Source organism: Drosophila biarmipes, chromosome 3R (assembly GCF_025231255.1).
Source record: "Drosophila biarmipes strain raj3 chromosome 3R, RU_DBia_V1.1, whole genome shotgun sequence".
Taxonomy (NCBI): Eukaryota; Metazoa; Arthropoda; class Insecta; order Diptera; family Drosophilidae; genus Drosophila; species Drosophila biarmipes.
This window is the reverse complement of record NC_066616.1, coordinates 17,053,554-17,076,211: the sequence shown is the minus strand read 5'-3', so window position 1 is coordinate 17,076,211 and position 22,658 is coordinate 17,053,554. Positions and strand designations below refer to the sequence as shown.

At 42.8% G+C, this 22,658-nt stretch overlaps 4 protein-coding genes across 10 annotated transcripts in view; 2 read left to right on the top strand and 2 right to left on the bottom strand.

Moving 5' to 3' along the window:
• LOC108031641 (uncharacterized) overlaps positions 1-22,658 on the top strand; it is a 116,486-nt gene that overhangs the window by 69,032 nt on the left and 24,796 nt on the right. For all 5 annotated transcript variants that reach the window (XM_050888403.1, XM_050888402.1, XM_017105272.3 and 2 more), the window contains 3 exons: positions 12,125-12,247; positions 20,672-20,842; positions 20,909-21,056. In XM_050888403.1, the coding sequence (XP_050744360.1) occupies positions 12,125-12,247; positions 20,672-20,842; positions 20,909-21,056 (442 nt within the window). The remainder of the gene's footprint in view (positions 1-12,124; positions 12,248-20,671; positions 20,843-20,908; positions 21,057-22,658) is intronic.
• LOC108031645 (serine/threonine-protein phosphatase 2A regulatory subunit B'' subunit gamma-like) lies at positions 10,255-12,025 on the bottom strand. Of its 3 annotated transcripts, none has more exons than XM_050888404.1 (3): positions 10,952-12,025; positions 10,680-10,906; positions 10,255-10,629 (listed from the first exon to the last, which is right to left on the bottom strand). In XM_050888404.1, the coding sequence occupies exons 1-3, from the start codon at positions 11,927-11,929 to the stop codon at positions 10,539-10,541; spliced, it is 1,296 nt and encodes a 431-aa protein (XP_050744361.1). In that variant the 5' UTR covers positions 11,930-12,025; the 3' UTR covers positions 10,255-10,538. The 3 variants fall into 3 exon arrangements, with proteins under 3 accessions (XP_050744361.1, XP_016960765.1, XP_050744362.1); XM_017105276.3 differs by having other exon boundaries at positions 10,680-10,897; positions 10,952-12,023; XM_050888405.1 differs by lacking the exon at positions 10,255-10,629 and having other exon boundaries at positions 10,742-10,887.
• LOC108031644 (eukaryotic translation initiation factor 3 subunit G-2) lies at positions 14,715-15,745 on the bottom strand. The gene has a single exon (XM_017105275.3). The coding sequence runs from the start codon at positions 15,651-15,653 to the stop codon at positions 14,838-14,840; it is 816 nt and encodes a 271-aa protein (XP_016960764.1). The 5' UTR covers positions 15,654-15,745; the 3' UTR covers positions 14,715-14,837.
• LOC108031643 (trimethyllysine dioxygenase, mitochondrial) lies at positions 16,189-17,390 on the top strand. Its single transcript, XM_017105274.3, has 2 exons — positions 16,189-16,402; positions 16,462-17,390. Exons 1-2 carry the CDS (start codon positions 16,213-16,215, stop codon positions 17,364-17,366), a joined length of 1,095 nt encoding a protein of 364 aa, XP_016960763.1. The 5' UTR covers positions 16,189-16,212; the 3' UTR covers positions 17,367-17,390.

The following is a 22,658-nucleotide window of genomic DNA, read 5'->3' as shown; positions in this document are numbered from 1 at the left end:
TAAGACACATAAATGTATCCTTATAAGAGGACCCATAAAGTAATAATAATTTCTATAAATCGTAATGGATTTTTTATGAACGGCTAAAGTATTATTAATATTTTACAGCCTAGGATCTACAGTATCAAACAAACTTAGGTAAAAACTCTAGAAATTGTATTTAGTGTATTGTATTTAACTACCACATTAAAACCATTTCTTTTCTGTATATACTTTTATATCCTATTTTCATAGTCACTAGAATAGTGATATTAAAATATTTATTTTTAAAAGGGGTAAAGTGTCCTGTGGCTGTTCAAAGACAAGTTAATCCAGAGTGTTGCAGTCCCCTTTCTAATCCCAACTCTGGTAGCTAAAACCCCCTTTTTTCTGAGTGTCCTGCTTCGTGTTCGTGTTGGAGCTTAGCCCGGGCCTCACCTTGTATCGGTGTCGTGTGTGTTGTCTGTCTCCGCTTGCCATAACAGCAAACTTGGCTACAAAACTGCTGCCACAGCCCCTGCCGACACACTCGTGTCCTTGCTAACCAACCAAGCCATGCAGGACTACACACAGACACTCGGATGCCATGGCAGCTTCACCTTGGGCATATTGATGAGCCCAACACTTTAATTAGAGCGTCAATAAAATGGATAAATGCAGCCCCAGTCCCAGTCCGAGGTCCTGATGTCGACAACCGCCTCCTCGTTGGCAGAAATTTAATTTGCCATTCACTTACACGCCACTTGGTCCTGCGGCATGTTTGCACCAATTAACCGGGGCTGAATCCTCACTGAAAATTACAATTAATAGTTCCGGCATTTTTCACTCCCTTTGTAGGTGGCAGATGTGTGCATACGGATGCCATGCAGGCCCGAGCCAAGTCATTGGGCTGGACAGGCGTGCAAATCGCCATAAATTATGGTGTCAACTCAGGCCTAAATTAGTCTCGACACGCAGACAATGGCCAACACCTACCATACAATTGCGGGTGGCAAAATAGTAATGATTGATTATAATTTGTTATATATTTAAAACAACTTTAGTGGTTTTCTTAAGGTTAATTGCTGTAAGCAAACCAATTTATTTCAATAGTTTATTGGTTTTTATATATAAACTAACTACTTATAGTACCTTTTAATATAATTATAAGTTTATGCTCACGGGTTTTTCGCTAGCGATATTGGGTTAACAATTTATGTATTTCTGGAAATATTTATAAATTTAATAATACTGCTTTCTGATTTATAATATTATTAGCCAGAGATTTATCAATTTATTTTATTTTAATATTATGAAATTGTGTTATACAAATTGTTTTCATATTTCAATTGAAAACTAAGACATTCACTTATTTTTAAAGATACCAAGATACAATGCTGACCTCCGCTGTAACCCTGCCCAGTGTCCTTCAAGTGAATCGATCTATAATTAAGATAACTCCGATACTGTACTGTGTGGCTCGTGTGCCGGTCTGCATGGAACGGCTTCATTATGGCCACTCGCAATGGGCTGTAGTCGCACTCTCGACGGAATCCAGATAATGCCGCCTTATTTGTTTATGAAATTGACCTGCGATTATCGCTGCAGCGGAAACAGACACTCAGACAGGGACAAAGCGGCACTCATTGCGTGTGTGCTGCCTCATGAATAATACATATGTCCGATGTGGGCGTGGCAGTCGGGCTGTCTGTCTGTCTGCCTGCCCGCCCACACTCGCACAATGAAAGTTTTTCAACAGCGAAATCGTTTTGTTAACTTGTTCACAAGTGTCGGTATGTGTGGGCCAACAACTCGAAAGTCTCGGCAAAGTCATTCTCGACTCGCCCAGCGATCCCGCGTTCTCGGCCTCAAGGATCTGCCATGAAAATCCGTTTACACAATTTAACGCACAAGTTCGACAAAAAAATAAACTTTTCGCAAATGCATAAAACTTTTGTATTGACAATAAACGTCGACAGAAGGCTGTTTCGAATATGGAAAACGCCGAGGAGTTGTGGTAGCCAAGGGGCCAGGGGATAAAAGTGCATATTCACATGTAGTTTAACTCCGGAAGATAAAACCCGCAGGCTGCGATGATGTTCTCAAATAGGTTTAGTTTGTTGCCAAGTTGTTTAAAGACAGTGAGAAAATGAAAAAGTGAGAAATGGAGCTGCACCAAACGAAATAGTTAGCAATTTGACGCCCTCTCTTTTGTTTCTAAACGGAAATCATTATTAATAATGCAAAATCCTTATATCAATTTACAATTATTTATGTTCACACATTTCTAACAATAGATAAGCTTTGAAAATATTTGAGTGAAAGTGATAAAAAGTAATGTTCAAATTCATTTTTATCACATCTCTCTACAGTTATAGACTCACTTTAAGGACTCCAAACTTGTGAAAGAGTATAATATTTTGTCATGTCGAGCCGAGGGGGAAAAAGTGCATCCACTTTTATGGCATTGGCATTGGCAGACAAAAGCGTACGAAATTCAATGAGCTGCAAAAAGCATCCAAAGTCGCTGCTGCTGCCAGATTTACGCCAAGAAAAATGTCAGACCGGCAGCTGCGGGCAGCCAACCTGCATTTCGCCCACACTTTCAACCTGTTTGGAGTTTTCTCACCAAAAAAAAAAAAATTATATAAATTTCGCAAAAAACCCCAAAGTTTGGAATCCAACTGGAAGTGGAGTTGACTGCGGTCTGAGCAGGCGGCAGACAAATTGCGCTCGTAAATGCTTTAAATTGTGCACTCCGCCCGTTTCGAATTGAAGTTGGGGAAGAAAAAGTGAGGCCGCGACGAGAACAAAACAGGGCGAAACAAAAGTTGGCCAAGGAGCGTGCAAAAAATTGCTCAGCGTGTTAAGAAAAATGTTTCCGTAAGCTGCGAACAAATGCGCGACAATATTTTTCTGTGCGGCCAATGTGGAAATCTTCGCTTAAAGTTCCCGAACACCTTTACCTTCTGAGTGGGTGTAACCAGGCCGAGTGGCTGGAGTTTTCCCGCTTTCCCACTTTCCCACTTCGCGGCTGCAAGCGAAAACGAGAAATGCCAACAGCAACACTTGCCATTTTCCGGTTTCCTTTGGCGGCTTCGCCCGGGTTGATAACCCAAAACCGAGTGCCACTTAAGACCAGAGCCAAAGGGCTAGCCACAGAGAAAAATGTTGTACAGACTTTTTGAAATCACTTTTATGTAGGTTAGATAAAAAAAGAAGGGGTGATCTGCAGATATTATGACTGTTTTAATTTATCTCGAAGAACTACAGTTTTGGTTAGCTCATGTTAACTTTTGTCCTGGAGTTAAGTGGCTGCTTTGGAAAATACTGATTGGAAAATACTAGGAAGGTTTGTTCGGAAAAACAATTCTTCTTAAAAATATAACAGGATTACTCTATCCTACGAAAAAGAACGTTAACCCGACATTGAGAAATGGAACCGTAACCTGGCATTGAGAAATGCGTCATCAGAAATTATTTGACTTGCATTGCTTTAGTCTTCTTGGACACTAAAAAGAACTCTAAAAGGTGTTTTTTATTGCCTCTTAAAGAGTGGGTTGCTTTTTAACTAACTCACATTAAGGCTGCCCGTTTTTTTCAGTGCTGGCAGTGCACACTTGAGTTCACTGCGGCTGCAACAGTTGCGAGGTGTTAGATGTCAAACTGTTAAGGTAATACAGCTGCCTCGACTTTTCGACTCCCGAACTCCTGAACTCCGCTCGACTTCCCTTGGTGTTGGATTTTTCAATTTACAGCCTCTGGTTGCCTGCTCTAATGACCGGATGCTCAACCGATATTAAGTGGCATTAGGGCACCGCTCCAGTTCGCCGACTTATTTAAGACTTTTGAGCGCTTTAAGGCCGCGACAAGGTCATGAAGGGCTGACAGCCCGATAAGGGCGGCGCGAATTCAATAAATTCGCTGACGTAAGTCCTAATTGGCCCGGTGAAATAAACCAAGCGAAGCACTTAAATTAATTAAAATATCATTTCGGCAGTCGGCGGAAAGTAAACACAGTGAAATCACCGCCTCAAAGAATCCTTCTTTTTCCTGTCGTTTGTCGCTGGCCGGCAAAGTGAAATCGAAATGGCAAACAAAGCTCGAAATTAGATGGTTCTCGGCATTATTGTGAGAATAACATTTTACCCTCGGTTGCTGTTCTCCTGCGTTTTTTTGTGCGCCCGCTGAAGGTCGTAAATAATTTATGTAAACTTGAAGGTTTGCAGCGGGAGTGGGTGGTGGGTGGTGGGCGGGAAATGGCAGTGGGAATTGTCGCAGACTCCTTTACACTTTGATGCTGCTGTGTTATGAATAATAACTTGGACTTGGTCCGCCCGCCGCCTCCTTTTGTTGTTGTGCGTTCGAATTTCACGTCACTTTCGTCCCGTCTCTCCTCTGCATTTGGCAAAGCTTTGAATATTTTACGCAGGCATAAATAATTTAAAACAATGGAACACACGTAAAAGGGAAAAGGATAATGCAGCAGCAGACGGGCAAGGCTTTTTTGCGCAAAAAAAAAACTCACACAAACAGGACAAAAGTGAGAGCGGAAGGCAGCAAAAAAATGGGCCAGAAGAACAGGAAGATAAGAATAAAATTTTATATATATATTCCCTTTTTTACCATGGCCCAGAGATGCTGGCCCAGAGACCTGCAGCTCACACTCCAGCTGCAAGGGGGGAAAAAAACCAACACCCACCCACTTTCGACCCGAGCGCAACACTTGACATATGTGCCGCCCTTTGACCTCTTTCCCCAGCTGCGGGGCGTTGGAATTCCTTGTAAATGAGACGGCAAGGCGGCCAAAACATTTGACGAACGACAAAAAATGAAATGTAAATGCTGAAAATGTTGTCTTTGGCTCGTATGAGCCCCGGCCCTTTCCCCCCTCTAAGCCAGTGACTGATGGCGGCTCAAAGAAATGTCAACACACACAGGGCTCACGCACAGGCAGCCGCCCTTAGACAATTTCACTTTGACTTAACAAATAGAAAATCATTTATTCTGCATGCGCGAACGTGGACGCACAGCCTGGCCGGGATTCGATTTCACACAGGGGAGGAGGGCACTCAAAAAATTGAGTTGCCAAGAAAAGAAATAAGAAATCAAGGAACGAAATTTTATTTAATTGTAAAAATTGCCAACAACATTTTCAATAAGCAGCTAATGTTTATTACTAATTTTACAAGTTTATTATGAAATAAGAATGAAAACAAACCAATAATTAACTTATGGGTACTTTAAATCTTTTATTACAGCATTAAAAAGAAAAGTATCCTGTCCGCAGAATGTGTATGTCTTCTTTAAATTATTCAAATAATTTAATATCTTCAAAAAAAACCCATCAAATTAAATTTTTAATTTTTGTCAAAATCTTTTTTGTATAAAGTGAGAACTTTTCTTTCAGTCCAAGTCAGAGGCAGATGGGAACTCATCCGGATCCCGCCTCCGCCGTGATTTCCGTCCCATGTCGAGTCCTTAGATTTATGCGCATTTTGCATATTTCTTTTCCTCCTCATTTCAAAAGCAACAAAGGCGACTTTGCCGCCGCTCCTGATTCAGCAGCTTTTTCCTCTTTTTCCCAGGGATGGTGCTCCAATTTTCATTGCGCGACTTTTATGACTTTGCCTGCCGCTGCTTTTGACTTTTATCGAATGCAAATTGTTTTATAATAATGCAATCAAATCTTTGTCAACTCTGTTTATTGATGTGTTTATTTTGTTTTGGTTTTCGCTGGTAATGCCGGCAGCTGAATAACGTTTAACAAGTGGAATAAATTTCGAGAGGAGCCACTTGAGTGTCGAGGCTAACAGGCTTACAATGTGTACTAATAGGTTTCCCCCGGGACTTATTGGGGATACTCGGAATAATTTTGTTTGTTAAGAAAACAGGATCGTTATGGTTGAGATGGAGGCTTCAGGGGGCTCATTGTTTTGAATGGATAAAAAAGTATTATATAATACATTAAAGATTCTATTTTAATAAATCAAATTCAGAACTTAAAGTACAGACTATTTATAATTTAGCCAGAAATACCCCGCATGATCTACAACCTTGCATTCCAGCCCTTGGCACATGCCACATTCATATTATAAATAAATAAAAAATTGAATACTTGAAGCTGGAAGAAACCCAGTGCAACCCCTTGAAATCCCAATCTTGGCAAGAGCTGCACTGGTGACGTGACTAAGCCGGAATTGAAGAGACCACCCAGAGATGCCGGGGCATTTACTGCAGCGTCTCTGCAAATGTTGCCTTACTTGTACTTACACTTCTTTTATTGTTTCCTGATTTCACTCCTTTTTTCCTGCAAATGTACTTAAATCACGGGAAACGTGCCAAGCAACCGAACAAGGACAATAGCAGCAGGAGCGACATTCATAAGCCAGGCGAGGTCACTAGATGGTGCTTTAAACTGGCGCCATTTAATGAATCGATCAGCCTGGCGTGCTGTGAAAATAACAAATTTTATGCATCGCCCAGCGGTAACTACAATTATGGAAAAACATCAATGACAATGGCAATAACAACTATACAACACCAATGCCGGCCCCGACAATAACAACGCCATGGAACGGCAACAACAATAACAATAATTGTATTTACACATAATTGACCATAATCCCCAGCAGCATTCTCGTTATTCAGTCCCTGTCCCCTCGAACGACAGATTTTTGTACCCGCTATGAGTACGGTGCCAGGGGTATATTACATTCACGGAAGTGGGTTCTAGTTATTGCTACAAGAATGGGAAAGTATAAATATTTAGGAGAAGGATCTAATGACTCAATGACAATCATACCAGTTCTTAAAAAATTCGTATGGAATTTAAATTTAATTTTAAGAAATGGTTTGCACACATATTAACTTCAAGCCAGATAAACATATACATAAGTTATTTCTAGAAACTGATATATCTTGGAAAGCTATAATGCAATCTTTTAAATAAAATTCCAAATAATCTATGAGATGAATTACGTAATATAATATATAGAAGTTAGAACTTACTTTTTAGAAAGGGATATTTTATATTTTTAGAACATTTTCCAGGAAGTATACTGCAAGTCCCTACAGGCAGCACTTAATTTTTGTGACGACACCTAGTACTGGGTATCCTTCGGTCGAGTCACTGCTCCGAGCCTTCCTCCGTGCCTCCTCTCCCGGTGTTGTTTTCGTTGTTTTGGTTAAGGCCCAACACCAACTTCAACACCCAATTCGGTTGGTTGCCCATGAAAATGGCCGCAGGCGACATTTTATGTTGCTGTTGCTGCTGTCGGTGCTGCCAGTGAGCTGTTGGTAATGTTGTTTTCACCCAGCTCTGTTCGCATTGTCTGGCTGTAGTTAAATTTAAATGCCAGTAGGCGAGGCGGCAAGGAGCTCCACTCGGGGCAGGACCATAAATTAAATAAAATGAAATGAAATAATTTGGTCACGCACTTTCAACTGTTGACATTTGGCCTTAACGGCTCCGCCCAGAAAGATTGTTATTACGGATAATCCAGGCGGGGCGGGCAGGGGGCGGGTTTAAGTCGCTACATTGATCCCGCTGGAGTCGGGAAATCAATGTTTTATACGCCCGGTCCATGCAAATTGTTGCAACTCCGTATGCCGCTGGCAGTCCTGCATATTTATGGGCCGCCGAGTGTCGGCCACATGCACACTGCGAAATCCACTTCATGACCGAAAATTAGTTTTTAACCCACAAAATAATCCCGAATGACATAAGGATGGCCTGCGGGCGGGGAGGGGAGGAAAGCGTGAATATAAAAAGCGGGCAGCCACAGCGAACATATTACAGTGGCGGACCAGGACCAGGATCCCGGACCCTTCGTCCATGGTCCTTGCCTGCCGGAAGTTGTAAAGCTGCCATTTCTCGGCCATGTTGTTGATGTTGCCACTGCCACCGACTTGGCTTTTCCAGCAACGATTCGCGGCCTCGTAATGCGGTCATTGTTATTGCAATTGTTGTTCCTGCTGCCCGTTGTTGCCGCGCTGTAGTAGCGCATTTGTTGTATTAACTTTTTCCAAGTGGCATGCAGGGCCAGCAGCGCTGGCAGCCCCCGACAATACCTCTCGAACGCCACCCCCGACGTGGGCCATAATTTATTAAAGCCTGCACCAGAGTGCTCCAGCGTCGGGCCAGCGCCCCCGGCACACAATTGAAATTTAAGCAGCAGCAGCAGCAGCAGAGGGCACAGGGCAGAGGGCAAAGGGCGGCGCTCCAGCAAAGTTGCAGAAAATGCGAAACACTGGAGGAATCCCCGTCCCCGCGTTTTCACCACTGCCCCTTTTGCAACGCGCCACCAGGGAAAATGGTAATCGAAATGTTCGCCGCACGAATCAACGCAAACAAGGCGTACAGGGAAAAAAATATATATTGCAAATTCCTAAAATCCTTACAATTAGAAAAAATAATTGTACGAGTATGATAGTTAAGCCCCATTAAAAAATGTTTAGACATTTTCAGTAGTTATGTCTATTTCCCAAATGAACTTAGTTTCAAATAAATGGTTAAATTATCTTATAAAAATATTTTATTAATATAAATATTATTATATATTATAAAGACACAACTACTCCTGATAAATATCAACCAAAACTAAAGATTAAGTAGAACTTTTTATTTTCAGGTGTTTTTCCAATCCAGAAAAAGACTTTAAAGTGCACCCAAAATCTTTATAAATTTTTTCCAAACCTTGTACTTTTTTCTCTCAAATTATAATGGATTCAAAAGAAGCATGACCCATTTTGGAGAGCCTTTTCCCCAGTGCAGCGCTGAGCAGCGGTGGGAGTTGGCCTGCAACACTGGCCAGTTCCCAGTCAATGTCTTGCCTCCTCCGCCGCCTCGCCTCCTTTTTTCTGGCCTCCTTCTGCAGTCAAAGTTTTTGGTCGAAAACTTTTTGGGGTTCGGGGAAATAATTCATGAAACATGGCGAGCGCGAAACGCGAAAAGCGAACATTTTTGTGCCTGTGCCGAATCTGATTGTGACACAAACGAATTGTTCTGGTTGTCGTCGGCGGAGTTCTGGATGTGGAGGAGGTCCTGGGAGCTCTGGAAGGTGGGACAAGAACAGAAACAGGAACAGGACCGCCGTTCGGTCGCATATTTATGTGCCTATTTCGCGTTTTTTCTATGTGCCCGGCAGCATTACTCTTCTTGGCATGCAAATTTATGGTGTGTCCCAAAACAATTGTTATTGTGTTTTCAACTTTTGCTTGATTTGTGTGTTTTAAGTGATTCCAAATGGGTCGCCGGGGATCGAACGGGCTGTCCTCGGGGTCCGTTGGCAATTTGCGGCCATGAGGAGATCCCCGATCCCCAAAACCCCAACCCCAAATGGCTGATAATTCCTTGGCTGTCATCGGGCCAGACGCGCGCCGCATATCTCAATGCAATTCTAAGCACCCAATAACCATAAAACACTTTAAAGTCCAGCCGAACTGTGGCTACTTCGTCCGCTGGATTCCCCACTGACTTTTGTTTATTTGTATTTCCGCAAACAATTCGACTGGCGAGGCGGTCCTGGCAACTTCTGCGGCCATGCAATTGTTGCCACTGTTCTGGTGCTCTGGTTCTCTGGTTGTCTGGCCTTCTGGTTACTTCTCGGTCCTGGCAGTAGGCCACTTCCTCTGACGCGGAGTAAGTTCAGCTGCGTCCGCATGCAATTCGTGAATTTTTGAAGGCACTTCTTTTGTTATTCCGGCTCCGGAATCCGCCTCCAACGCCTCCTCCTCCGCCGGTTTTTCCCCGACCCAACTTGCAATATGCAAACGGTCATTTCGTTAATGAGCGTGGGGCAGGCGGAGGACTAGGTTTAGGGGGTACAACAAAAAAAAAAATAGGAAAAGTCAGGAGCAGCAGTGAACTACAACTTTCACGGGGCATCCGGCGGATGAAGAGGGTTTTTCAGTGTGAAGAGGGGCAGGAGGAGGATGAGGGTGAGGAGCCACAGGCGGAAGGACCGTGACCAGTAGGCAATGGCTATAAAGCCGACTGCTTAGATAGACAGCGGCCCCCGTGTTCCCAGTCTGCTGTCCGGATGACTTGGTTTATTTTACGTAATGAAATGAAATTGAAATGAATGTTTTATAAACCGCCAGCTCTGTTCTGCCCCACCCACCCCTCGCCCCTTGCTGGGAACATAAAATTATGATAAAAACTAAGAGCTACATATAAACATAATTGCAATGTTTTTTTTTGGTTTCGACCCCTCCACCAGCTCCACCTTCGTGTGGGATTTTTCAATACAAATCATTGTAAACGCTTTACCATGAATTAACATAATTAAAAGACCCGCATAAATATTTATGAGCAATTTGCAATTACGTGTGTATAAAGACAAATACGAGTGAGTCGAAATATTTGAGGGACTTTACACATTGAATTTGCATTGCAATTGCGCGACATAAAAATACATATCGAAATCCTTGGTGTAAAAGAATTGCCAGGAGCCGTGTCGGGGGATTTAATTAAATTTGGCTTAATGTTGTCACCGCAAGAGAGTTGCTGCTGCTTGTTGCATGTAGCATGCAGCATGTAGCATGTGCTGCTGTGGCTGCCGGCTGGAATTCGGTTATTAAACATTCTGTGGATTCCCCTCACGGTTCTCGTGGGCCAAGAATTTATCGAATTCAATTAGTATGGAGAGCACGGTCTCGCCTTGCCCGCTGCAAAGAGTTATGAGCCTGAAAAAACGCAGGGAACGTGTGGAACCTACCTGTTGATCAAATCTTTGAGGGTTATATTGAGCGGATCCTTGGGCCCGACCATGTCAAATATCTCATCCTTGAGGTCCTGAAAGTTCACAGCCTCCGCCTTCAAAGTTTTAAAGCGCACTTCAATGCCATCGTAGAAGTATCGCAAGGTTTGGGCTGTCAAATACCCCTGCTGATTTATGTCTAGGATACGGAAAATATAGTGCAGGGCTGGAAGACACTTTAAGGACTGCTTTTGAACATTATTTTGGGAAGTATATTAAAGGACCCTCACTTTTCGATTTTCCATTGCAAAGTGGAAGTCGAGAAAGGATTTGTAATCCATTTTTCCACCATAAGTACGACACATCTCGAATGCCCGATCCAGAAAAATGGAAGTTAGGCTACCAGAACCGTATTTAGACAACTCTTCTCTGCTCAACATACCATCATGATCTTTGTCTAAATCAAGATAGTTTTCGTAAACCGCAAAGATAGCAGGCATTGAAAAGCAGTTCGTTGCCCCCTTTTTCTCTCGTTCTTTGGAGTTTGTCTTATCATGTAGCTCTAGTAGCTGCGATAGCAATCCCGAGGATACAATATCCCTAATTCGAATGCGACGCATATGAAGATGGTCTAGAAAGAAGAATATCTTCTTCACCACCGTACACACATAAAATCTTTCGAATGAGGGCTGCATACAATCTCGGATTTGTGCCAACTTTGGTATAATATCTGTTATAAAACTCTCCAGATCGCTTTCACTTAAATATCCTTGCCCAAAACCATCGTAAGAGGAAAGCCCAATGCGTCCTTGGACGATTGATATCCTTCGTACTATATGGTTATAAATTGAGACGATTTCCAGCATGTCGGGATAGTTAGAGGATTGCATCAGTTCGAAAAAGAGTCCCACAGTTAATAACTTTTGACACTTAGCGCTTACTTCCGAAACGACTACCAAATAATCATCCAAGCTGATCAGTTGTCGTTTCGATCTTATAGTTTCGGTCACATGCTTTTCAAGGATCCTCCACAGTTCATTCAGCTCCTCGGTGTTAAGAAGCCCCTCCGCCTGATCCTGTAGGACAAGCGAATGGGCCTCTCGACGCAGCAGCAACACTCGGTCTTTATCCTCTGGTTTAGGTGGGGGATCGAAGAATTTAGGTATTGCTTTATACGAAGGGTGATCCTTGGTGCCATTATCTTTAAGTTCTGTTTCTTTTACTACACCATTATTGAAAGGCTCGACGGAGCACATTTCCCACTTCATTTTGTATACTGTTAAGAAATAAACTGTATTTTTCCAATGCAGCAAAATAAAATAAACAATTTCTGTTTACATGTATGACAAAGTTTGATAAGTTAATTTGACAACAAATAAATTTCATAAATTAAAAAAAAAACATTTATGGGAATTATAATTACGTTGAATTGTTGTTTAATTATGTGTAATTTATAATTTCAGGTTCCACCATTAAGGGCGTCGTGGCCATACTGAACTGTATCCTGGCACGTCAGCTGTGCTTCGAGGATCCCTCATGCTCGGCCATACTGGAAATTATACCGCGCGTCTGCGGGCCCATACCAGGTAAATAAATAAGGCAATCGGCATGCAAAACATGGGGCAATTCAAATCGATACTTCCACCGCACACTGATCAATTGTTTGCACAAAATCTATGGGTTTTTGTGTCAAGTGTTTGCAGAGCTCTCGGGCACTTGCGGCCTTCGACGCTGATTATGCGCAAGTTTTGGTCATTTGAGAATTAATTTCCGCTTCCAGTGCGAGTCGGTTGAATATATTATATGCTCCCTTTGTTTTTATTTGCTCGGGGGCTTTTTGTGCGGCGGGGCCGCTTCGACAACTGTGTAATTATTTCAGCAATTTTTGTGTGTTCCGTGAGCAGGCGCGCGTGCCATAAAACAGTAAATAACAGTGTACACTTAAAGCGCAGCAGAAAGCGAGGAGGAGGTCGGAGCCACGAAGCGCCATTTGAATATTCAAATGCCCCAGAGAGCTGCGACGCCGGGCGAGTCGAGTCGATGGCCTTTCCTCCAATACCCTGTACGAAGGGGAGTGCACTCTGGCGCACTGTGCGTATGAGTAATATTTCGAAGCAAAAATGCTCGTCGGGCTTATTCGCTCTAGAGATAAAAATGTGCTAGATTTTGAAGAACTTTTTCAAAATGAATTTTCAAAAGATGATCTTAAAGTTTTTTTTTTAATTAAGAGGTAAATGGGGGAAAAGACATAATTAAGAAATGACTACTTTTTACTAGGCAATATTAAATGTTTTTAATATTTATAAAAACTCAAAGGTTAAAAAATGTATCCATTTCCTGGATAGCAAATAGCTTCCCTGCGATGAATGATTATTCAAGCTATTACTGTGCTTATTTTCACTTAAAGTGCCCACAAATCAAGCTAGTGGGTACTTCTTTTTTCAACATTTGACTTTTAATCTCCTGTTTGTTTTCCTCCCGAGGAGTGAGTCAATGTGTGCGGTGGGCGCACATGACCTGAAGGTGCAAAATGAAAAAGAAATGCGTGGCTGGCGGCGTCCTTCTTATCCGGGCGCCCACATTCACAGTCACATTCACTCCACCCACCCCACCCACTGTACTCACCTGCCACCTATTCATTCTGCCGTTCAAACAAAGGCCGGCGACGAACGAATGAGCGCGCCGCAGAAAAAGTTAATTTATAAATTATTCAGTAATTTGTTTTAGACTCTGCGTTAGCCGGTGCCCCACCCACCGCCGCGGCAACAACAATGGAAATAAATTTCTTTTGTACCTCGCTTTGATCCGCCCCTCATTCAAAATGTGTATCTAAGCCGGGACTTTCCGCGAGCACTATCCACGGACCACTCACTCCCGGCTCTGTTCCTCGTCATGGTCGCGTAGTTTGTGTCCTGTTCCGAGGAGCTCCAAGAGCCCGGCCCCGCGTATCGTGCGCATAAGTCCGCTCTTATATTTAATTATTAATGTTCATTCAGTCCGGCCAGCGTCTTGTGGCATTTCTCAGCTTTTGCCGAGCTCCTCCGCCCGCCGACCGCCATTCCAAGCCATCATCATCCTGCACCACGTTGGCTTCCATTTAAGTGGCTTTCACCTTTGTGCGGCTGCGGAGGAACACGGCGAAAAAATCGCATTTAAAACGGAGCATTAACGGCTTTAGTTTGCTCGAGGCCAGCTTTCTCTTGTCCTGCTGCACTCGGAAAAATAATAAACATTGAAAAGCAAAGCCGGAGTCGATCTGAAGAAACAAGTTGCAAATTAAAAAGATTTCTTACATTTTTCTCATAGCTTAGTGACTGTCAGTTATGTGCTTGACTTCCTTCACTCTGACCGTTTCTTGCATTATGCCAGTCAAAGCACTGATTTTTTAGGTCGAAAAAATGGAATTTTGATTTTAGTCAAAAATGTTCTTTTTTTATCCGTTTTTCAATCGCAGTTTAGTCAAATCAAAGCGTTCAGCTAAAAGACTGTTTTGAGCTGCTTAATTGTTGTGGTAACAATCGCCATGACTTAAAAAAAAAAATTTTTTTTTCTATTTTCGCATATTTTATAATGTCACTTTTTTTTACGAGAAATGGCAAAAATAAAAATTTTTAGGTTTTAATGTCAGTGGATTGGAATTTAAACGACGAGCTCAACGAGGTGTGACATTCCTCATTTTGAAGTTTTCTTGCTTAATGGCAGCCAAAACAGTGATTTTTAATGTCGGAAAAATATTGTTTAAATTTGAGCTCAAAATACTATTTTTTTTGTGGTTTCTTAATATATTTTAGCCAATTCGAGGCGTATAGTTGAAAGTCCAACTTTTTTGAGCAGCTTGCTTCTAATGCCAACGACCGTTATCACTTTAAAGAAAGTTTATTTTTTGACCAATTTTTGCATTTTTTTAACAACTATTTTTTTGAAAAAAATTTTCAAAAATAAAAAATTTCTAGGTGTTAATGCTTATATACTGGAAATTACATTACGAGCTCAAAAAGGTATGACATTCTATATTCTGACGTTTTGTTGCAATGTGACAACCAGAACACTGAATTTTTAAAGTCAATAACTCATATTTATTCTGAGTGCACATGGATTTTATTTTGATTTCTCTACCACTGCAACTCATTTCCGTTCTCGAATAAGCGTAGGAATCGGGAATAAAGGCCATACCCTTTACGGCTGGGGCTTGGACCACTCGACGCACAGGATCAAGTGGTCGTAGCCATGGCCATTAAGGATTTCAATGGCGGCAGCTGCATCCTGGCGAAACTTGAAGTGCACATAGGCGAATCCCTTACAGAGGCCGGTGTTCTTTTCGCGGGCCAGATACATCTTGGTGTGGGGTCCGATTTTCTTCACTAGCTCCTCCAGATCGGCCTCGGTCATGGACTCGGATAGGTTTGATATGCGAACCGCCGACGAATCGTCCCGTTCGCGACCCCAGTTCTTGCCGGAGGCCCCGACCCCGCCGTCCTTCATGAAGGGCGGCACATATTTGCCCGTCTTGCTGGGATCGTTGATGGCAGCAGCAGCCGCCGCGTTGGCCTTGCTCTCCATCAGGGTCTTGCTGTCCATGGAGGTGCCTTTGTAGGGACAGTTGACACTCCAGTGCTCGCCATTGCAAATGCGGCACTTGGCGATGTTCTTGCCGGCATCCAGCTGCGTTTCGTGCGATTGCTCGAACTCCTTGGAGCCGATGAACTGCATAAAGATCTCCTCGGAGGCCATGGTCGTCTGGGAATTGGGTCCGGGCTTGTCCAAGCGGGAGTCCCCGAACTTCACCCAGCTGCGACGACGGGCCACCGCCTTCGGTACGATCTGCTTCTCGATCTTGAAGGTGCGCACCACCTTCACCTTCTTGCCGTCCTCGTTGAACTTGTACTCCGTCACGTACTTGTAGTCGCCCTCGATGTACTCGTTCGAAGGCGGCAGACCATCCACGTAGTCAGCCTCCACCTCATCGGCCCAGGATGTATTGAAGGATTTCATTTTTTGAGATATTTTATCACTATACGTTACTCAAAAGCAGCTCCAAAATTAATAAAAAGTCGATGAATTACTGAGACAGCCTACTCGATATTCACTGGAATACTACGGGGCAGCCTGCTTGGATGGATTACATATTACAATTTTTTAAAAGGCCTTATTTAAAGCTTTAAGCGATTTTCTCATATAAATTAAACTGCAATAATTTAAGCAATAACATTATTTAATTAAATTAATTTATTTACCAATTGTAAAACAACCCAATTCTTAAAAAAAAAATTAATACAATTTCTGAATAATAATCTGAATAAATACCTTTTATGGATCGTAAAGTATTTATTGTTATAAGCAATATACTTTGTAAATGATTCTTTATCTATGGCTTAGCAGAGATAGAGTACAGAGCACCTCTATCAATAATTCCTTATCGCCGGCTCAACAGAGAATGAACGATAATTGCTCACCCAACTGATAAGAGTCTTCTTGGGTTTCAGCTCAACTCAGCATTAATCTTATTAGTTTACTTTCACTTCTCGAATCGATCGGTCGTTCTACTCCTAAAATGCTGCTCCTAAAGCATCCGAATACGCTCCAAACTCTGGAGGTCAATGAATTTTGGCTCCGTGATCATTGTCGCTGCGGGGAGTGTCTAAACCTGGATACCAATCAGCGGCGTTACGATATTTTGGATCTGCCAGCGGATGTAAAGCCCATAGAGGTCAAGTACGAAGGCATACAGTTAAAAGTGCAGTGTAGGTAGAAAATATTTAATAATACCCTTATCATGAGTTAAAATACTTATGAAATTTAGGGAGTGACGACCACCAGTCCAGCTATGACCTGGACTTCATATTCGAGTCCCAGCTGGAACAGTTGATAAGCCGGCGGTCGAAGTCCACTATTCTGACGCCCTGGAACCGCAGCATAATCTTGCAAAACGAGCGGCACCTGCGATTCTCGTTGCCCAAGCTGATTTCCAGTGATGAGATAGTCAAATCCCTGGTGGAATCTCTGGTCCGCTATGGCATAGTCTTCATCGATGACGTGGCACCCACGCCAAATATGACCGAGCTGGCACTGCGCACAGTTTTCCCCCTGATGAAAACCTTCTTTGGCGAAATGTGGACCTTCAGCGATAAGCCCGACCATGCTGATACCGCTTACACCAAGCTTTACCTGGGCTCCCACACGGATAATACCTATTTCTGCGATGCAGCTGGACTCCAGGCCCTACATTGCATCGAGCACTCGGGTTCGGGTGGGGAGAACTTCTTTGTGGATGGTCTGCATGTGGTGCAGGAGCTGCAACGTCGTTTTCCCGCCGCCTATGATTTGCTGTGCAGGGTTGAGGTTCCTGGGGAGTATATAGAAAAGGGCGAGCATCATCGCCACTCGGCTCCTATTATACAAGTGGATCCCCTGACTCAGGAATTCGTTCAGCTCAGACTGAATGTCTACGATCGGGCTGTGTTCGATACCATTCCACAAGCAGAGATGACCTACTTCTATGCCAGTCTTCGTCAGCTCTTGAAAATTGTCAGGGATGAAGAGCAGCAGTGGAGTCTGAAGCTGTGTCCCGGCAGCATCGTGCTGTTCGATAACTGGAGAGTGCTCCATGGCCGCCATGCTTACACAGGAAGTCGCACCATGTCGGGATCCTATGTGCAGCGTACCGACTTTCTCAGCAAGGCTCGCGTCTTGGGCATTATCGAATAAAAATTATTAATAAACAATGATAAATATTATGAAATTTTCTTTTTTAACTACAATTTATACTGAAAACACTTTGTTCTTTTCAGCGTAGATATAAAAAATTCTTCACAGTGTTCAAACATACCTTTCTTCATCTGAGCACAGCTCCTCTCCAATTCAATTTCGATCGCAAATGCCAGGGCATCATAATAAAAAGTTACGATTACAATTGCTGGCCAGCGTCTAATTTTTGTCATAGGGGAGGTGTACGTAGCGCATACAAAAAACAAGCAGCAGAAATCATTTGGCATTTGTTTTTATGGCCAGCGTCTCATGTGTGTGTGTGTGGCATAAACAAACGCACTTTGAACTTTTTCATTTAAAAGTGAAATTACTTTTTGTTGGCCGTGCAGGTTAATGGCTGTCGCGCTGCTGTCCTTTAAATGTCCTCGAAATGTGGATGTGCCTTAAAGAGAGCCAGCGAACAGTGTCCGAATATTTATGATAATTGCATTTCATGCAGGTTTCGCCGCCCGCTTTTCCCGTATTTCAGCCATTCGCCTCTCATATGCGCCGGCACGACCGGGAAAAGCCTTTAAAAGCAGCTTCGATGCCCCAGCTGGGCGATAAATATATATTTTTGCTCGCTTTTCCTTCGCCGGAAGTTGCAGCGCAGCAGTCGTGCCTTTGCATGGCATACTTTTCGGCATTCCACTTCCGTTTCGAAACGCTGCACTCACTTTGAGCCACCGGCCGCCGCGGCACTTGTCGATGTTTCAATAAAATCAACAGGCAAACACACAGTGCCACACGGACACAAAGGAGACACACACACGTGTGTCCTGCCCGGAAACAGGAAATTCTGGCGCCAAATAGTGCCAACACAAAGCGCCTGCTTAACTCACTCGTAATTAATATGCTCGATAATAATTGATCCGCCCTTGAATGGCCAGCTAAACTTAATAAATGACACATAAATTTCACCTAGAGCCGGTCGTAAAAAGCCAAAAATAATAAAAACAATGGCTGGGGCAGGGAAAACAAATGCCAAACTAAAATCAAATAAAGCTGGGCAGGAAAAAGTGGCTGGCAAACACACATAGTCGCTGGGGCAACAACAAACAGGCAAACAAAGAAATCATTGAACCAATTCAGCGACCAACTCAACAACCGGAAACGCGTTTCGAATAAAAACGAATTGAGGACTCAACAATAACAGTAAAAGGCAAGGGCAATGGCAGCGGCGGTGCAAAAAATAAAGCAACACAGACGGCAAACGGCGTCGCTTGATGGCGACGAAGCATAAAAACCACTCGCCTTGGCTTTATTTTTTACGACCGCCCAGCATGCGATGACGAGACCAAAGCCAGGTGCCACCGGCCAAGGAGCACCGGTGGCCAGGTGCTGCGGGCCAGGAGCAGGAATCTAGTTAACTGGACATCAAATGCACTCAGCGCACGGGGAGAAAGATCTGGGATACTTAGTGTTCACCTAAACTTAAGGTCCTGAAGTCATTATATCAAAATTGTTACTTTTGGAATTTTTAAAAATTATAATGTCCCATTTTTGTGCTCTCTTTTCGAACAATTATTGTAAAATTCTGTAAGATAAGACCTTTCCAATTCAATGTTCTTTACCCCAAATAGTTAAAAATGTAAGTCTCGACATTTTTTAAAATATTAAATAAAATTAATGGAGCTCTTTTCTCTAAAGAGTGCCTTTAAAGCAAATTCATATATATTTTTTAAGACATAATTAGTTGGCTTTTTTAGTTGGTAAGTTCCCCAATCAAGCCCTTTTCCATATATTCCATTTTAATTGTAATCCGCAGATACCAGCTCTAATTGAACTCAAAAACCCCTCCCAAAAATAAAAACATTTCCCTTTTAACAACACTATGACTTATAATTCCTCTGCAATTTATTTGAAAATGTTGTTCAACTAGCGCTTTTCAAAGCAGCCTTTTCCATTTCCTTGTTTAAGAACATAAGAACTCTGCGCTTCGCCCTGATCCACAGCCAACGCGTTTTAATTGACACCACGAAGAGACCCGAAAAAATCCCAAAATCCAGAGAACCCAAAGGGATATCCGAAAAAAATAAAACCGTGCGGAACCAAGGGGCATAAAAATGATGGATGCCTGTGAAAAATGTCACTTGTTGCGCAGTGGATGCGAGTGTTCCGATGTGTGTTGGCCCACATCCAGATACCCCCATCCCCAGTCGGAAGCAACTTTATGTTCAACTAGCAAATAATCATGTCCGGTCTGCCTGGGACAAGGGCGTTATTGGATAGGTCGTAGGGCAATCACAGGGTTACCGATGAGGCGGGGGGCCCAGTTCGGTTCGGTTCGGGTCAGTTGAGTGACGTGGACCACATGGTGTGGTGGCCACACCCACTCAAACTCGCTTCCCATTATCCCGGACCCGGAGTCCATGGACTCCCATTGTCCGGCAGTTTGCTTGTTTTGCTTTTTGGCGATTTTACGGCTTATGACGAGCCAAACGAGTCCCTGTCCCTCTGCCCCCGCCACGTGTATTTGTGTGCGTCTCCGGCTCTGCTGGCCTGTGTTTGTGAAGTGTCGGCGCAGCCGGGTTTATTAGTAGGGCTTATGTTTTATGGCCAAAAGGACAATGGATGGCCAACAGATGTTTGCCCTTTGTTTGTCGCAGTAGTTGTCATATGCTCGAATAAGCTGTCACACACCCACCACGTATGGTCTATGTGTAACATAATTTATTATGTTATAAAATATTATCCGGGCCACGTTTGCCAGCGCTCCGCAACGCTTCATTGGCCGCTTAAATCGACCGTTTTGTTTGGAGACTCAATTATTCATACAGTAGTTGTTATAGCGCCCCTTCTTTGGCTCTTATTATGACATGTGTCTGGTTTGTAGTTGTCTGGCTGCCATTTATAACAACTGTCATGGCCCACACCTGCACTGGGAGAAAGGGATTGTAATATAGAATATGTCTTGAATATATCCCAGAGCAGTTGGTATTTTTATAACGTTCTCAAAATATGTAGAATGTAGAAAACATGTGATAAACAACAAGCCAAATAAATGATAAACCTTTAAGTTTTCTTTACTTTTCCTTTTTTAGTTGCTTTTTATTTCTTTCTGTGTGCCCACTCATACAGTTGGTAATCGATGTTCAGCTCCCAAAATGAACCAGCACGACATTAAATGTCAAAGTTTAAGCACTGCTGCCATTTATAGATCATTAAGCATATCCGCCCAGTCCCAATCCCCCAAATGGATCCAACTGTCACTCACTTGCCACAACATGTTGTACTGAATACCGCCGACCTCCTCCTCCTTGCAGTGTCCTGCAGCACGGTGACGGTGACCAAGTGCCAGGCGGCCCTTCGCACCCTGCAGGCCTTCCAGTTCTTCCGGCCCACCTGCCTGTGCAAGGAGCCTGGAATGGATCCCGACTGCAACCACTTCCGGGACTTTCTCTTCGATCATCCCTGCGGATTTGTGTTGAAGAAAGGTGGGTCCCCCCAGGACTTTTTTAAGTATATCACCCTCTAACAAACTTTTGTATTTATATCCTCAGCCGAGAAGGATCCTTACCCAATTGACGCACTTCCAACTTGCAACCATGCGCTTTCCGTCTGCCAGCAGGAACGCAAATGCCTGAAGCTCTTCGAGGACTTTAAAACGCATTGCAAAGTGCGCGACAACAAGTGCAAAATGGAAAACAGGTGAGTTAAACAAATGTAAAGCATTTTAATGGGATATAAAGGTTATTTGGAACTACAAAAGATAAAAAATTTAGTTAGCCCTTCCAGCTTTTAAAATGTTTTGTTAGACACAATTCAGTTAAAGGTAAAAAAGGTATTAATTCACCAATCCAATAATTATTCCTCTTCAAAGAATCAGATGCTTAAAAATTGATACGACACGCATTAAGGATTTAATTACCCCCTCGTTTTTGCTCGCCAACGATAATCACATTCAAAAATCCATATCGATAAAAAATTCATATCAACATTGTCGGCCATTTTTAGACCACAGAACGAGCGGAGATAATTAGTTAGTGACCCAGTTTCAGAGGAGTACGTGAAAAAAGAGCAAAAAGGCGTTAAACCAAACTTTCATTTCCCTGAAAGACAATACCGTCAATTAATAGCTCAATTTTGTGGCGTTTCGATTAAAGTGTGAGGTAAATTATGAAAATGGGAAATCGAAGTGCGCTACCAAGAGCCAATTCCGATAATGAAAATTAAATTAAAGCGTGTTTGACTTAATAAGAAAATTGATTTGCTCCGCGCCGCGGCGTGGTCGTGCCGCTTAATGGTTAACGGCAAATGCAAATTGCATTGGCAGTTGGCAAAAAGCATGGAGTGTGCCCACCTGTCCTCCCATCCGGGGTTAAAAGGAGGGGGAGCCGAAGTCGCCTTGCAACATTCAATTTCGATATTCGATTTTATTGGCAAAAAACACAACGCACACAGCAGACAGCAACGTAAACAGGAGTCAAGTTGAGCGAGCAGCAGGCGAAATGAAACTTCCTGCTTGCCGGCATCTTGCTGCTTCCTTTAGCCATCACATATCCTTACTGACGCGATTTCCTCCCTGCCAGGACTCGTCTGGCTCATTGCCTCGATGGCTCCCCGCCTCGATACACTCGAATACAAACGTTCTGAATGTTTTAATAACTCGAAATGACTTTTTGCGGCGGCAGCTGGGAGTTGGGCGCCGGGAGTTGACTTCAGCACAGACTTTCCAACTTGGTCTTAAAGTTCTCCACTTCCACTACAACACTGCCCACTCTTGCACCCCAACCCAGCCTAAAACTTTGCGCACGCATGCCAGGCATTCTGGCTGCGGGTTTTGGTTCGGGTTGAGATCCACCTATGCGATAAAATATTAATTGCAGCACCGTGTGGGTGCACTGGGAAAAACCTTAGTTTTTTTGTTAACAAAAAAGCATAAAATACTGCTTTGAAAAATTTAAGAAAATAGGGCTCTTTGTTTTATGTATTGTGGCTGATATTCAAATAGATTCATTTCCTGAAGAAATGGTTTTACTTTTTTGTATCTTATATGTATGAATGTATCTTGTAAATATTTTAAGCGTCAATGAAATTATTTTATTAGAATTAATTATAGACGAACTTAGAAGAATAATTGAGGCTTTATATTAATATAGCTAAATTAATTTTGAAAAATGTTTTATATAAAAATGTGGTTGAATTTATACTATGATATAGAATGGTCGAACCTCAGTCATATATGAAATTTTCGGTTCTTCAATTACTGTGCAAGTCCAATATTTAAATTTTCTCAGGGTGCACATGCAT

Coding starts and splice junctions, on each gene's coding strand:
- LOC108031645 (XM_050888404.1), bottom strand. CDS start 11,929: ATGAAGTGGGAAATGTGCTCCGTCGAGCCTTTCAATAATGGTGTAGTA. Junction 10,907..10,951: donor TTGCAATGGAAAATCGAAAA/GTGAGGGTCCTT, acceptor GTTCAAAAGCAG/TCCTTAAAGTGTCTTCCAGC. Junction 10,630..10,679: donor CTCAAAGATTTGATCAACAG/GTAGGTTCCACA, acceptor AACTCTTTGCAG/CGGGCAAGGCGAGACCGTGC.
- LOC108031644 (XM_017105275.3), bottom strand. CDS start 15,653: ATGAAATCCTTCAATACATCCTGGGCCGATGAGGTGGAGGCTGACTAC.
- LOC108031643 (XM_017105274.3), top strand. CDS start 16,213: ATGCTGCTCCTAAAGCATCCGAATACGCTCCAAACTCTGGAGGTCAAT. Junction 16,403..16,461: donor CATACAGTTAAAAGTGCAGT/GTAGGTAGAAAA, acceptor TATGAAATTTAG/GGAGTGACGACCACCAGTCC.